Source organism: Bactrocera oleae, chromosome 3 (genome assembly GCF_042242935.1).
Source record: "Bactrocera oleae isolate idBacOlea1 chromosome 3, idBacOlea1, whole genome shotgun sequence".
Taxonomy (NCBI): Eukaryota; Metazoa; Arthropoda; class Insecta; order Diptera; family Tephritidae; genus Bactrocera; species Bactrocera oleae.
In genome coordinates this window covers 15,413,574-15,428,239 of record NC_091537.1, presented here as the reverse complement: position 1 = coordinate 15,428,239, position 14,666 = coordinate 15,413,574, and the positions used below count along the sequence as shown (strand labels likewise).

The 14,666-nt window shown below is 35.7% G+C and overlaps 4 protein-coding genes across 6 annotated transcripts in view; 3 read left to right on the top strand and 1 right to left on the bottom strand.

Annotated features, from left to right (window-relative positions):
* Positions 1-4,854, top strand: part of Ret (Ret oncogene) — a 39,760-nt gene extending 34,906 nt beyond the window's left edge. For both annotated transcript variants that reach the window (XM_036366975.2, XM_036366974.2), the window contains exons 7-10: positions 594-1,857; positions 2,441-2,581; positions 2,647-2,837; positions 2,913-4,854. In XM_036366975.2, the coding sequence (XP_036222868.2) occupies positions 594-1,857; positions 2,441-2,581; positions 2,647-2,837; positions 2,913-3,636 (2,320 nt within the window). In that variant the 3' untranslated portion in view covers positions 3,637-4,854. The remainder of the gene's footprint in view (positions 1-593; positions 1,858-2,440; positions 2,582-2,646; positions 2,838-2,912) is intronic.
* A 232-nt stretch (positions 4,855-5,086) lies between these two features.
* On the top strand, positions 5,087-7,956 carry mEFG1 (mitochondrial translation elongation factor G 1). Its single transcript, XM_014239895.3, has 5 exons — positions 5,087-5,244; positions 5,367-6,122; positions 6,186-6,828; positions 6,894-7,515; positions 7,577-7,956. Exons 1-5 carry the CDS (start codon positions 5,173-5,175, stop codon positions 7,716-7,718), a joined length of 2,235 nt encoding a protein of 744 aa, XP_014095370.3. The 5' UTR covers positions 5,087-5,172; the 3' UTR covers positions 7,719-7,956.
* Positions 7,957-8,864: 908 nt separating this feature from the next.
* cl (thioredoxin domain-containing protein 17 clot) lies at positions 8,865-11,140 on the top strand. 2 transcript variants are annotated; one of them, XM_014239909.3, is made up of 3 exons: positions 8,865-9,220; positions 9,284-9,365; positions 9,868-10,224. In XM_014239909.3, the coding sequence occupies exons 1-3, from the start codon at positions 9,070-9,072 to the stop codon at positions 10,025-10,027; spliced, it is 393 nt and encodes a 130-aa protein (XP_014095384.1). In that variant the 5' UTR covers positions 8,865-9,069; the 3' UTR covers positions 10,028-10,224. The 2 variants fall into 2 exon arrangements, with proteins under 2 accessions (XP_014095384.1, XP_014095385.1); XM_014239910.3 differs by lacking the exon at positions 9,868-10,224 and adding an exon at positions 10,749-11,140 and having other exon boundaries at positions 8,872-9,220.
* On the bottom strand, positions 10,816-13,581 carry Vps52 (vacuolar protein sorting 52). Its single transcript, XM_014239908.3, has 6 exons — positions 12,720-13,581; positions 12,433-12,648; positions 12,221-12,376; positions 12,043-12,161; positions 11,836-11,956; positions 10,816-11,763 (listed from the first exon to the last, which is right to left on the bottom strand). Exons 1-6 carry the CDS (start codon positions 13,461-13,463, stop codon positions 11,134-11,136), a joined length of 1,986 nt encoding a protein of 661 aa, XP_014095383.2. The 5' UTR covers positions 13,464-13,581; the 3' UTR covers positions 10,816-11,133.
* Positions 13,582-14,666: the final 1,085 nt, after the last annotated feature.

Sequence of the window (14,666 nt, the reverse complement as noted above, 5' to 3'; positions counted from 1 at the left end):
TGTCAGATAATACTGAAGCTTTCTAGGGCATCTCGGATCAGTTAGCTATCAATTAGATATTCGGAATAGTTACATTATTTTTGTCATGAGAAGATGGACGGAAAATATTATGTTTAAAGGCAGCCAAATCCCTTTTATTTTTTTGTGATAATTATGGAAAGTAACACCCTTTTTGACATTTTAGACCTCTCATATTTCCTATATTACTTTCAAGATTTATTGAAGATGTCCTTTTATCCTGAAAATTGGGCTCTAACTTTATAAATAAAAATCTAACCTCGAGTTTTTCCATTAAAGGTTGATGGTCTTTCATCTCAAGAACACAAGAATTTGCGACTGGTGCGAAACTAAAATTTTCCAAATATAATATTAAGACTGATTTTAAACTTAAGACCCAATAATCTAAATTAGCTCAATATGACTTAATTGCTTACTCGACTAGCTACCCGATAACTTGGAAATGGAAAAACCAGTCACTGAATAACATTTTCTTGTAGACAAGAATAATCAACCGTAGGGCGTTGGTGTAGATGGGTTTAGCTGATTCTTCATTTTAACTATAAAAACTAATTTTCATAATATTTCCCCCTCAGCCTCAACATCACTTGGCATGACACCTATCAACGTTCGTTCGTTGTCAATGTGCATCTGGTCGACGGCCAGGCCAACAATGCCACCTGCGATCATAAGATCAAATCGCGCAGTCAAACTTGCGCACAAATTAAATACCAAAAACAATGTACGAAATTTTGTGGTCTCGGCACAAATGGTGGCGCCTGTGTGTGGCGTGGTTCCAACGCCGGTTTCTTCGGACGCAATTACGCTTCTTGCGTGCCCGATGCTACATACTGTACGGACAATGTTTGCGATCCATTAGAAGAACTGAATACGTTCATTTGTCCACAGGATTGTGTGGGAGCTGGTAAAATTATGGGTCCACATACATCCAATAATAATAAACGCGGCATATATTCCGCTTCCGGCACCTGCACCTGTGAAGACAATGGAAAATGTTTGTGTGCGCCACTCGACGACGAGGAGCCACGTCCGAAGCGCAAACGGAAGAATGAAACAAAGTCGTTAGATGTCAATAAATTGACGAAATTTGGTGGTTCGGATATAGCGCAGCCAGCACAAAATAATCTGAATAACAACGGTGTTATTGAACAGGATGCTATGAGCATACATGTGGCCGGTTTTACATGCGGCAGGTCATGCATTATACTGGCCGTCACATGTCCACTTATACTGATCGTGTTGTTGGTCTGTTTAATTGCATCACAACGTAACCTCATACGACGTACTCGTGGAAAGGAGGTGCTGTCGCAAAAACCATCACCGAACGGTGATTGTGATATACGTAACGGCGATGTACCGTTAATGCAGTTGGAGTGCGGTTTGACTAAATTCGATACGGCCGACTCAAAATGGGAGTTCGATCGTGCAAAGCTCCAGCTAGATGTGGTACTCGGTGAGGGTGAGTTCGGTAAAGTGATTAAAGGTTATGCAACTAATATTGCCGATATAACCGGTGTAACTACGGTGGCCGTTAAGATGCTTAAGAATGGGGCCAATTCGGTCGAGTATATGGCATTGTTGTCGGAATTTCAATTGCTACAGGAGGTCTCACATCCGAATGTGATTAAGTTACTCGGCGCCTGCACGAAAGGCGAGACGCCAATGATTATCATTGAGTATGCAAAATATGGCTCGTTGCGCAGTTATTTACGTTTGAGTCGGAAAATCGAGTGTTCGGGTGTGGATTTTACTGACGGTGTGGAGCCGATAACTGTGAAACATATTTTATCGTTTGCATGGCAGATATGCAAGGGTATGGCGTACTTGACAGAGATAAAGGTAAGTAGTATAATAATATTAAAAGGAGAAACGAACAACTAGTCAGTAAAAAGATAACTGTAAATTATATTGGAACCTCAATATCGGCAAATTGACAAAGTCAAGTTTAGATTAAGTTATATTTATGTGTGTATGTCGATCTTGACATCCACTCAAGGTCTACAGTCAAAGCAGTAACTGCCAATAATTTCTTAAAATTCAAGCGAAGCTAAAGAGAGGATTGCCGTTCCCTCGACAGTCGGAACTAAGTAACCGAACAGACCCGGATTTTTATCCGGCCAAGGACTGTCAACACGGCACCATTCCTCGAAATTACTTCAGGAATATTTTCTGCCGTTACAACACACACATACACAGAGGATTTCATTTATTTTCTTGGAGCAAAATCTCAACTTATACTTAAATAGCTATTAACTCTTTATTAGGTTGCCATTAAGAGCCACGTACTAGCTGGCTATTACGAAATCTTCGGATATAAGTATTGTGATATATTTTAGAACTGAATTAATAATACTTGAAACCTATAAATTCTTTACATTATGAGATTTTCTTATCCTTTTCCTCGGTTTTTTTTTACTTCCAGCTAGTACATCGAGATTTAGCGGCACGTAATGTCTTACTGGCCGACGGCAAAATTTGCAAAGTATCAGATTTTGGACTAACACGTGATGTCTATGAGGACGATGCGTATTTGAAACGTTCACGTGACCGGGTGCCCGTGAAGGTAATTTAAACGCGTACACATAAAAACTATGTCTAACTAATAAATGATTTGCTTTATTTTAAAAGTGGATGGCGCCCGAATCATTGGCAGACCATGTGTACACCACCAAATCCGATGTGTGGGCTTTTGGTGTGCTTTGTTGGGAATTGATAACGCTAGGCGCATCACCATATCCCGGCATACCACCACAGAATCTCTATCATTTATTGAAAACCGGCTATCGCATGGAGAAACCCGAAAATTGTTCGGAAGAAATGTGTGTAGAAACAACAGAAAAAAAATTAAATGAAATTTTAATATTGAATAAAAATTTCTTTTCTACCACCCACAGCTATTCCATTGTGCGCACATGTTGGATCGACGATCCAAACTCACGTCCGTCCTTCAAGTATCTCGCTTCGCAATTCGAAAAGTTACTCGGCAATAATGTCAAATATATCGAAATGGAGTCGAGCGCCATTTCAAATCCCATGTATTGCATGGATGAGGCCAAACTTACCGGCGCATCGCAACAGGATTTAACTGCATGCCTCGACCAGCAGCTGGGTGAGCCCGACGTGTTGGATCATCTTTGGCAAACACCGAAAATTTGCTATGACACACAAGAATGTCCGAGTAGTCGTGAATTCTCCACAAATTTCAGCATGGAATTTCAACAGACACCACCACCGCCTGGCTATGATGTACCGCGTCCACTTATCGAGGCCGCCACTACAGAGCAGACGTTACGTTATGAAAATGATTTGCGTTTTCCATTAAACATACGTAAGTCCGTATGTAACGCTAGTATTGCGTCGAATAGTCAAAATGGCAGCAAAGCTGGTGGTGGTTATGGCGTCGGTGATGGATGTGGATGTGAAGATAGCAGCGATGCCTTGGTGGCGCATTATTCGGTGCCAGTGAAACGTGGACGGTCCTATGTGGATATGACCAACAAGACATTCATACCCGATAATTTGGATAGTGAGGAATTTGAGAAACATTTCTCGAAAACAATCTCTTTTCGATTTTCTAGTCTACTAAATTTGAAGGAGCAAGACTTAGGCGCTGTTTAAGAGTATATTATATAAGGATACCGGGTTGTAGGAGTGTTTTCTTATTTATAAATTTGTTTACTTATAGTATTTTATAATGTACTTGTATTTGTAGATGTGTATGTAAAGTAACTTGTTGATTAGTTTTAGTTCATGTATTTATAAAATTAATTAAATTATTTGTGTTTAAGGAATTTTGAGGTTAGTGGAGAGGCTAATTTTTATATGAAATCTCGATGTGTAAATGTTTGTATGTATGTGTGTGTGCGTACCTATAACGCATTTAAATTAAGTTTGGCTGAATTAATTGCCAAAATCAAATACTCTGGTAATAAAATTTAAATATTTTTTATCTTTGGCAATTTTGCGCATTACTATTAATTAATTTATTAAGTAATTTCATATGTGATTTATTCTTTTTAAATTTTTGCCATTTAAAATAAAAGATTACTCGTGATTGAATGCTTTTATTAATTTTTTTAATTTAAGCTTCATTTAAAATTTAAACTTTTTCAGGAAATTTTCAAAATGTTTGTAAAGTTTTGCACCAATAAGTTATTATTTTGAGTATTTTACAATTTTTATAATAATGTACAATTAAAAATTTATGTAATGTTTTATTATAAATTATGAATTATAAATATAATTAAATGCAAATATCTACTAAGCTTAATAAACATTCCTATTGTTAAGCACAAGCAAAACATAAAAAAAAAATTGTTTAACAGGACTTTAGGTAAAAACGAAATTGCTAAGTCCGTCAAGCCACGATTTAAATGCCCTAATTTATTAATTAAGCTTTCCTATAGTACCTACATTTAAAACAAAAGTTATACAAAATAAAGTAAAAATATGAGAAATCAAAACAAAGCAAAAAATTGTTTACAAAGTTTGGCAATGTTTGACTAAGATGCAACCAGAATGCAGAGAATGTAAAATTCTCTGCAGAATGTATGTACATAGACAAAGAATAAGAAATTGGGGGTCAAAACTGGACAAAAGGATCTATAAATATCTTTTCTTACAAATTTGAAATTATGATCCACGACTGGGATAAAAAAGCCGAGCACAGACACTTACAATAAATTGTACCAAATTTCACTGGGAAATAGGATGATTAAGAGTGACAACTCCTCTTCAGCGGACTTATGTATGTATGTGTATAAAGAAAATGTACACAATAAAGCGCTCAAATTTGAATAATTAGGAAATTCACAACAAGGTTACAACCTTCGATTCGACCGATGACGGGGTTGAGTGATGCTTCGGAATTAATCGTATATTATTATTGAAATTTTCAACTTTTGGAATAATTTCCCCAATTTGTTCAATTCTGTTTAATTACAAAGGTCTGCGCACGAAATTCTAATTCACCATAAACACCCTGTGTTGGTGATATCTCTCCAAATATTTTATATATTTTGTTTTATTTCATCCCCCAATTAGACAGCTGTTAGCAAAGCATGTTTTGAAATGTTCTTTTCGTATTTGGCTGATACCAGGAGGGGCAACCAACAATAGACAACAACATAAAAAGTCTTATTTAAAGTAGTTAAAATGACTATTTTTACGCGTATTATCGCCTCGAATTTGCCTAAACGCATTGGTGCACTTAAGACGTTACAGCAGGTGAGTAAATTTGTGTAAATATAAATGTGCTATAAAATTTGGATGTTACAAATCCAACATTAGGTTATGTAATTTTCATGTTTTAAATTTTTATTTCTTTTCTTTTCAATGAAAACCTACAGTGTGGCTATTGTACACATCTGAAATATTCTGAACACAAACCGATTGAGAGAATACGTAATATTGGTATTTCGGCACACATAGACAGCGGCAAAACTACGCTTACCGAACGTATACTATTTTATACCGGTCGCATTGCACAGATGCATGAGGTACGCGGCAAGGACAATGTTGGTGCTACTATGGATTCGATGGAGTTGGAGCGTCAACGTGGTATAACTATACAATCGGCAGCCACTTATACCATTTGGAAGGATTACAACATTAATATCATTGACACACCCGGTCACGTGGATTTCACAGTGGAAGTAGAACGTGCGCTGCGTGTTTTGGATGGTGCTGTGCTGGTGCTATGCGCTGTGGGTGGCGTCCAGAGTCAAACACTCACTGTGAATAGGCAAATGAAACGTTACAATGTACCATGTTTGGCCTTCATCAACAAATTGGATCGTATGGGTGCTAATCCTTATCGTGTGCTTTCGCATATGCGTTCAAAAATGAATCACAATGCAGCTTTCATACAGTTGCCAATCGGTGTGGAGAGCAATTGCAAGGGTATCATCGATTTGGTAACTGAGAGAGCGATTTATTTCGAAGGCAACCACGGTATGGAACTACGTTATGATGAGATACCGAAAGATATGCGGGCAGAATCAGTCGATCGTCGTCAAGAGCTTATCGAACATCTTTCAAATGTAGACGAAAAACTGGGTGAACTATTTCTGGAGGAAAAAACACCAACTGAAGCCGATATAAAGGTGCGTAAAGTGGAATTATTTAATGTTTTGAAGTTTTTGAACAAAATTTGTTTACTGTTGTAGAGCGCTATACGACGTACGTGCATTAACCGCACTTTTACACCTGTTATGGTGGGCACTGCATTGAAAAATAAAGGTGTACAACCGCTGCTAGATGGTGTGCTCGATTATTTGCCAAATCCTGGCGAAGTAGAAAATGTTGCTTTCATTGAAAAAGAAGCCGAGGAACCCGAAAAAGTCGTGCTCAATCCCGCACGTGACGGCAAGGACCCTTTCGTCAGTTTGGCTTTTAAATTGGAAGCTGGCCGTTTCGGTCAGCTCACCTATTTGCGTTGCTACCAAGGCAAGCTGCAAAAGGGCGATAACATCTTCAATGCACGTACTAATAAGAAAGTGCGTGTAGCACGTTTGGTGCGTCTACACTCGAATAATATGGAAGATGTGAACGAAGTTTATGCTGGCGACATATTTGCGCTATTTGGTGTCGACTGCGCTTCTGGTGACACATTTATCACCGATCCTAAAGGTAACATTTCAATGGAGTCTATTTTTGTGCCAGAACCTGTTGTGTCAATGGCTATCAAACCGAATAATGCTAAGGACCGAGACAATTTCGCTAAAGCTGTGGCGCGTTTCACCAAAGAGGATCCTACATTCCACTTCTTCTATGATCCAGATGTAAAAGAAACACTGGTATCAGGAATGGGTAAGTTAATACATTTTTTTTTTTTTGTCAAAAACATCAATTTTAATATACATTTCGACCGGCAGGTGAATTACATTTGGAAATTTACGCGCAACGTATGGAACGTGAATATGGTTGTCCCGTAACTCTGGGTAAGCCAAAGGTAGCTTTCCGTGAAACACTTGTGAGCGCCTGCGAATTCGATTATTTACACAAAAAACAATCTGGCGGTTCAGGTCAGTATGCGCGTATTATCGGTGTTATGGAACCATTGCCATCTGATCAAAATACGGTGCTTGAATTCGTCGATGACACTATGGGCACAAATGTACCTAAACAATTTGTGCCTGGTGTTGAGAAGGGTTTTCGTGAAATGGCTGAACGTGGTATGCTCTCGGGACACAAATTGTCGGGCATACGTTTCCGCCTACAAGATGGTGGTCATCATATAGTGGATTCGAGTGAATTGGCCTTCATGATGGCGGCACATGGTGCTGTAAAAGATGTATTCCAAAGTGGCTCATGGCAAATTTTAGAACCTATAATGATGGTGGAAGTAACGGCACCAGAAGAGTTCCAAGGTGCGGTCATGGGACAATTGAGCAAACGTCATGGTATTATTACAGGCACTGACGGAGCAGAGGGCTGGTTTACCGTATACGCAGAAGTACCACTAAACGATATGTTCGGTTATGCGGGCGAATTGCGGTAGGAGATTAATGTGTTTGTAAATGGTAGTTTCTATAAATTGTTACTTTCTATTTAACAGTTCGAGTACGCAAGGCAAAGGCGAGTTCACCATGGAATACTCTCGTTATGCTCCTTGCCTACCAGATGTTCAAGAACAAATAGTGCGCCAATATCAAGAATCACAAGGTTTAGGTCAGGAAAAGAAGAAAAAGAAGAACTAATAGGTGTACTGGTGTAGAATAAATGAATACTAAATTTTAATTTTAAGAGCTTATAACTATTTTTGGAAATAGTTGCTACTATGTTAATGACACAGTTTGAACGATCATTGTCTAATTAGTGTTTTTGTTTGAATCATTATTTAAAATATGTAGACGAAATGTTAATTTTTATACTACTGTGATACAGAAAATAAAAGTGACAACAATAAGCCACATACAAGGGGCTGAAAACCACAAAGATTTCTATTATTATAATTTTAAATCAACTTTAAGAAAAGGTGATGTGATTTTTAAAGATACTTATCGTATCCTATAAAAATTCCTATGGACATTACAAATCTTCTTTATTGACATACAATTTTAGTTTAAAATCGGTGAAAGGCAAAAAGAATACTTGATAAATGATGACACTGTCAAGTGTGTTTTAAATGTTTTTGACAGTTACATATAGAGTTGCCAACACTCATTTCTCATTTTTGTAGTATTATTGTGCGAATAACCCCAATAAATTTTTCACATTGAGAATATAATAGGCCTGTATATTAACTGCTAACTATCGTTAGCTGACAAAGTTTCTGCTGGAAAAGTGTTTCTTAACCTAAAAAACCAGCAGAAATTAGCAAAAGTTGAGAGCGTAAAAAGCTGAGAGAGCTGCTAGGTACTGCTAGTGAAATTTATACTAGCAGAAAATAGCTACTGCCATATGAAAAAAACAACTGATACAGCACATATGTATACAAGCGATATTTGACGTATTCAATTTTGATTTGGTTTGTTTTAATAGTTTTAAATTGTGAAAATAAAATTTCAATTGATTAATTTTTAAGTGTTGATATGAAGTGATTGTAAAAATTAAATGTTGTTATTTCCTTTCTAGTTTCTAGTGGTTTTACGATTCTTAATTTTTTCGTTCTTTGTGAGAAGTCAATTTTCTTCTCCCTGCTAGCCAGTGGATACCAGCAGTCAAGTTACAGGCCAAATGTTTTTCTTGTTATTTCACAAGAAAAAACAGAGTATTAAATTAAAATAGTATAGTAGTAGGAAATACCGAATCACCACTTAAACGGATTCTTCGTGAATACACTCATTATAAAATCATTACATTTTCTCGACCGTTTGGCAACACCACCAAATATTTTCTGGAATTTGCTTTGCTTATCACACATTTTATTTTTTTACGGGCGGTGAACATACTTGATTTTTTTATCTCTGCTTGTACGTCAAGCAATTGTTTGTCAAAACGCGTCTGCTACAGAATATAATTAAATCGTTGAATACTTCAACGATTTCACAACGTCTCTCAACTTCAGCTGCACAACTAGCAAACAGTGTAGACAATAGCAATAAAACAATGGTTATCCAACACAATGTTAAGGGTTATGACGAGTTTACCAAATTGGTAGAGGAATTGGAATCGAATGCCGATGGACAACCTATTCATGTGCTCTTTAGCGGTGGCAAGGATGAGAATGGACAGAGCTGGTGCCCTTATTGTGTGAAAGGTAAATTGAGTTTAATTTACTTTAGAAAGAATATGCTTTAACACTTTAATTCTGCACTTATAGCTGAGCCGGTTGTGCATGACGCACTACCCAAAGCTGCGGAAAAATCGCATTTCATTCACGTGGATGTTGGTGAGCGTGCATAGTAAGTATACGATATATCTATAAATACATATGTACTTATATGTAAAAGAAGTTGCTTAAGAAATGTTAAGTCATACTTCTTTATCATGATTCATTGTTGTGATTATCTTTTCTGTATCTAAGAAAAAAAGCGCCTTAGCTGCTCTTAAGCGTATATGTATAGTACAAGAATAAATAAAATAGGGTCAATTAGAGGAGATTTGAATTTGTGGTGAATTTGTCAAAGCACTAAATTGTAAACTATGTACATCCTGGAACATTCTTATGTGTGCTCTTTACTTTTGTATCAAGTCATATGTTTACAAATATCATAACTTAACTGATTAACATTTTATAGCAAGATAACTGGCAAAAATATTTAACTATCATGGGATAAATAATCGCAGTGTCAACAACTAATTACTTGAACTAACAAAATTGTTGCGTTCTGTTTCAACAAATGTCCACTTATGCGTGTCGTTTAGCTTGCTATATTTTATGGCAAATTAATGCTCTCATTTTAGTTGGAAGGATCCGAATTGTCCTTTCCGCACCGATCCGAGGCTAAAAATGGTTTGGGTGCCTACTTTGATGCGCTGGAAAACACCATTACGTATTGATAGTGAGAATGTTACTAAAAAGGATCTTGTTGATATGATCTTTGATGAGCCAGTCGAAAAATAGTAGTTGGCATTATAAAACTATTAAATAAAAGAAGGTTTTGTCAATAATCGATTGAACAAAACATTGTTTAAGGGGTTTGACTTGAAATTTTTAAAATATCGTGATTAACTAAAATATATGTGCATATTTACACATTTGTAGTAGATAATGTGTATGTAAAATATATTAATAAAAAGTTTTAATTGAATATTTCATAAGTACTATATGTTTTCTTTAAAAATGCGAAAATAATCCGTGAAGCTTGCATATTTAATGAAGTTGTTTGAAAAAATGTATTCTACCCCCCTTATTTATTATAATCCGAAGAGATGAAATGGTATTCGTCTATAAATCATTAAATAATGATAAATATCCACAAATGGCGGCAAAAAGTTTTTACTTTCAATAAGTACGTTTACTTTTTTATCATATACAGTTTAAAATAAGAATGCTAGAAGTTAACGTTTATTCTTGTTTTTTTTTGTGTTATCATGATATAAATTATGAAATTATATGCAACTTACCTTATCATGTAGAGATGCTAGATTTGTTTGCATATCAGCTGATCATAAAATGTAATTTGCTTGATATTATTTTTCTTATTATTACTGCTTGCTTTTTAACACAACCTTTTAAACACTATTTTTTATAAATATTTTATTTTTTACTTTTCACTGTTTGCCGCCTAGAAAATCTCTTCTTATAGTTATTTTTAAACCACCATTTAAATTTTCACTTCTAGTTGGAAAGACTTGAATTGCCCATTCCGTAAGGATCCCAACACTCATCTGATATTTTTGCCTACGCTACTGCGTTGGAAATCGCCACAACGTTTGGATGGTGAACGTGTCAGCAATAAGGATCTAGTGGAAATGATATTCGAGGATGAGGATTAATTATATAGCAGTGCTTGTGCGAATTTGCCAAATTGTATACTTACTTGCAAATCAACACACACACACACCTGTATTCTAAATTAGCTTGGCGTTAATATATATGTATGCCTGTGTAAACCGCGATATTATAAATTATATTATTTTCGTTAAAATTTAAATATAACTATTGGAATGTTTTATTTGAATTTCACTATTTAAACCACGTGGTGTAATTAAAGTGCGTTGTATAAATTAATAATTACTTTTATATTTTTTAATTTCCACCATTACTACATGTATGTTTGTCAATTGTGTACGTGCATTCGGTGTTAACAACTTATGGAAACGATGATAGTATTGCACAAGACTTGCTAATGCAAGTTGTAACAGCTGGGAGCCGGTAAGCAGTGATGGGAATGATAGTAATACTTCACGATTAAGCTCCTCTAACGACTTCTTCCAATTAGCTGAGAAACTAGCCACTAACGCCAGACTACGTCGCTCCTGTTTGCGCAATTCATCCATTTGTTCCTTTTCGAAGTAGTGCTCACACTCTTTCACAAATTGTATAATGCCACCAAAATGTGGCGCTAATATTTCTTCTACGTACTCGGCGCTGCGTGCATTCAATTGTTCGCGGAATGATTCGGCTTCTTTGGAGTTATCGCGTGTGTGTTCCATCAGCACACCGAGCACCAAATCATAATTGTTTATAAGATATATCAATTGTTCTTTGCGTGTGGGAAAAATGGCTGCCATACGCAATATGAAACATTCTACTTCATTCTGCAGTTCGAGCAGTAAACGACTGACAAGCTCGTTGGGAAAATGCTCGGAGATGCCTACAATAGCTGCCGAAAATTCAGCATAACGGCGTGTGATCTGTGGCGGAAAATAAAATTTTATTTCCGTTAGTTATAGTGTAGGTAAAATATATAATTTGTTTACACTAACATAGTGTGGTCCCATTTCCTTGCTGAATTTAGTAGGATCACAATCACGTATGCTTTGTATATTTAAACGGAATACATGATCAAAACGTGGCCAAATTGCAGCTTGCAATGAGTCCCAGTATCTGTTTAATAGTTTTTAATTAGAGTAGTTATGTTGTAGTTATTAATTAGACAATAAAATGTAATTATTTTAAAACATTTCACTTACTTATCCAAAGCGGGTACGCAGCGTTTGTGACACATTAGTTGATAGCGAAATATTAATTGTATGCAAAGAAACATGGCAATCGTGTCGAAGCAGTCCTGTATATTGGTCTCCAAGTTTTTCTAAATTTATAGAAATTAATTTAGTTAAATAAAAATAATTATAATTTTGTTAAACATACAATCATTAGCGTTAGCGTCTTGCCCATTATCTGGTTGAAGAGATCTTGCGCTTGCGTGCCGCGCACCATAAAAAATTCCGTAACAAATAAATACTCACGGCAAGCATTGTCCACAAGTGCATATTGCTCGGAACGGAATAAAGCTTCGAAGGTGTACTGCAAGTAACGAAAATTATAAAATTAAATAAATAATTAACGCATTTTTATCGCACCCTATTTTTCAACTGCGCATGCGGCACAATTATAGGCGCTTCCAATTGCTGGTTAAGTATTTCGCCGCGTTTGCCAATTGTAAAAATTGTGCTTTTATGTTTTAAACTTGTCGTTTTAGAGAATAATCCTTTTGAGACATTATCCTCTATGCCCATAAGATCATCTTTCGTGCAAGATTCCTCAAATTTCAAACTAGTCAAACGTGAAGAGTAACTCTGCAATTAAGTTCATAGGCAAGTGAGAATAAAAATCTACGATAACTAATATAAACCGCGATTTCTCTTACCTTGAAATAACTGTAATAGATTTTACTCATCGTATCGATGTACTCGCTGCAAATCTCTTGCGCCACTTGCCTTTCATTTGACAATATAAATTCGAAAAAGAATTTATGCTTCAACATGGCATTTTGTGGAATTTGATAGTTGGTCATTGGTTTGCGGAATTTGTAAATTTGTTCTAGCAAGTAGGTTCTTATCTTTGACATCGCCTTCAAACGCAGTTTATGCAAAACTTCACTAACATCTCCCGTCGCTTTGGACTCTTTGAAGCTTAACTCCTTTACTAGTGAAAGTTTATGATTCAGCACATTTAGTTGTGTGCCAAAATCTTTTTCCGTCACAGGTGTTTCCATTATAATTGCAATCATCTCCTCAGATACGGCCATATCTTCTATGAATTGTGATAGTTGCGCCTTCACTGATTGCCGATTTGTTAGCTGCACCGACATTGCCACCGACTTTTTCTGCAGCTGTGTTATTTCACTACTTATATTGCTGAGTACGCTTTGGAAATTCATTAACATTGTTTCCATGCGCTCCAACACGTCATCACACTCACCAATCTGGTTATGTAGACTAGCTATATTTTGAGATTCCGCAATGTAGTCTTCAATGGACTTGTTTTCTACATCTTTAAATTCCTTTTCAATTTGACGCGAATACTGCCGTAGGTCTGTGGTATTTTTGAGTATTTCACGTACCTCTTCATTGTCCAGCTGTTCCGTTATATTGGACTCCGTCGTAGCCATATTTTTTAACAAATTTTCGCAGAATATATGTACGCGAACCGCTTTTTATTTGTGAAAACTTGTTTATTATTACATATCAGCCGAGAATGTAAATTAGTTCCTTCTCTGTTAACAGCTGTTTGTCAGTGCAAGCGGACTGTTAGAAAATATTGCGCAGTAAATTTGCAAGTATGCTATTGCTTTTTGTTTCATTTAATTTTTTATTAATGAAACAAGTATGTACCGTTAACTACAAAAAAGTAAAAAACAAACGATTACTAAATTTAATTATTATAGACTTATTTTGTGCGTTATTAGAGAATTAGTTATTTGCTCAATATAAAGGAAAATGGTGTGGCAACCATATGCTCACATGACAATTTATATTCAGCTATTCCGGTAAATTGGAAATGTAATATAAAACGTTATTCAAATATTTGCATGTATTGTAAGGTAGAGGCACATGCATTGTTTATGCAAATTGCGTATATTTATCTATAAAAGTATGTAAAGATGAACTACGAAATGGCAACCAGTGCAATAATAACGATCACGTCAAATGTTTGTTGCCTACAAAACTCTTCAAATGTTATACTCATACGCCCTGATCTGCTATGAACGGAAATGTTTGATGAGTAATTCTTAAGCCTTGTGAAATTATTTTTAACAATTATATAACATAACTAATAACTGATGATATAATATGTAACGGAGGGCGCATAATACGATCGAAAATAAACGACAAAGGTGTCAGTTAGAAGTTGTTAGCGACAAGAAAAAAGTAAATAAGCTTAACGGAAAATGCGGCAAACAAGGATTATTAAATATAATAACCAGTAAAACCACTTAAATTAACTAACACTGGTAATAATAATTTAAATATTGCAATAAAAGAAAAAAGACGCACATGTGCAGCCAAAAATAGAAAATTTCACTCTAAATTTCTTCTAAACAAATATCACATGTGGCAATCATGCGTAACGATTTTATATACATACTTATGTACATAAATACATGCTTAATGATTAGCAACTGCACGTGGTCAAAATTATAAAATGGACCGAATTATAAAATTAAGTATTTTTGAAGCAAAATTATACACATATGTATATGTATGGACTTATAAGTTGGACCAAATTCATTGAACTCAGTCAAAGCAGCCGATGTCATACATCTGAATATGTATGTATGTATATAATGCGCACATGTGTATTATTCTATTTA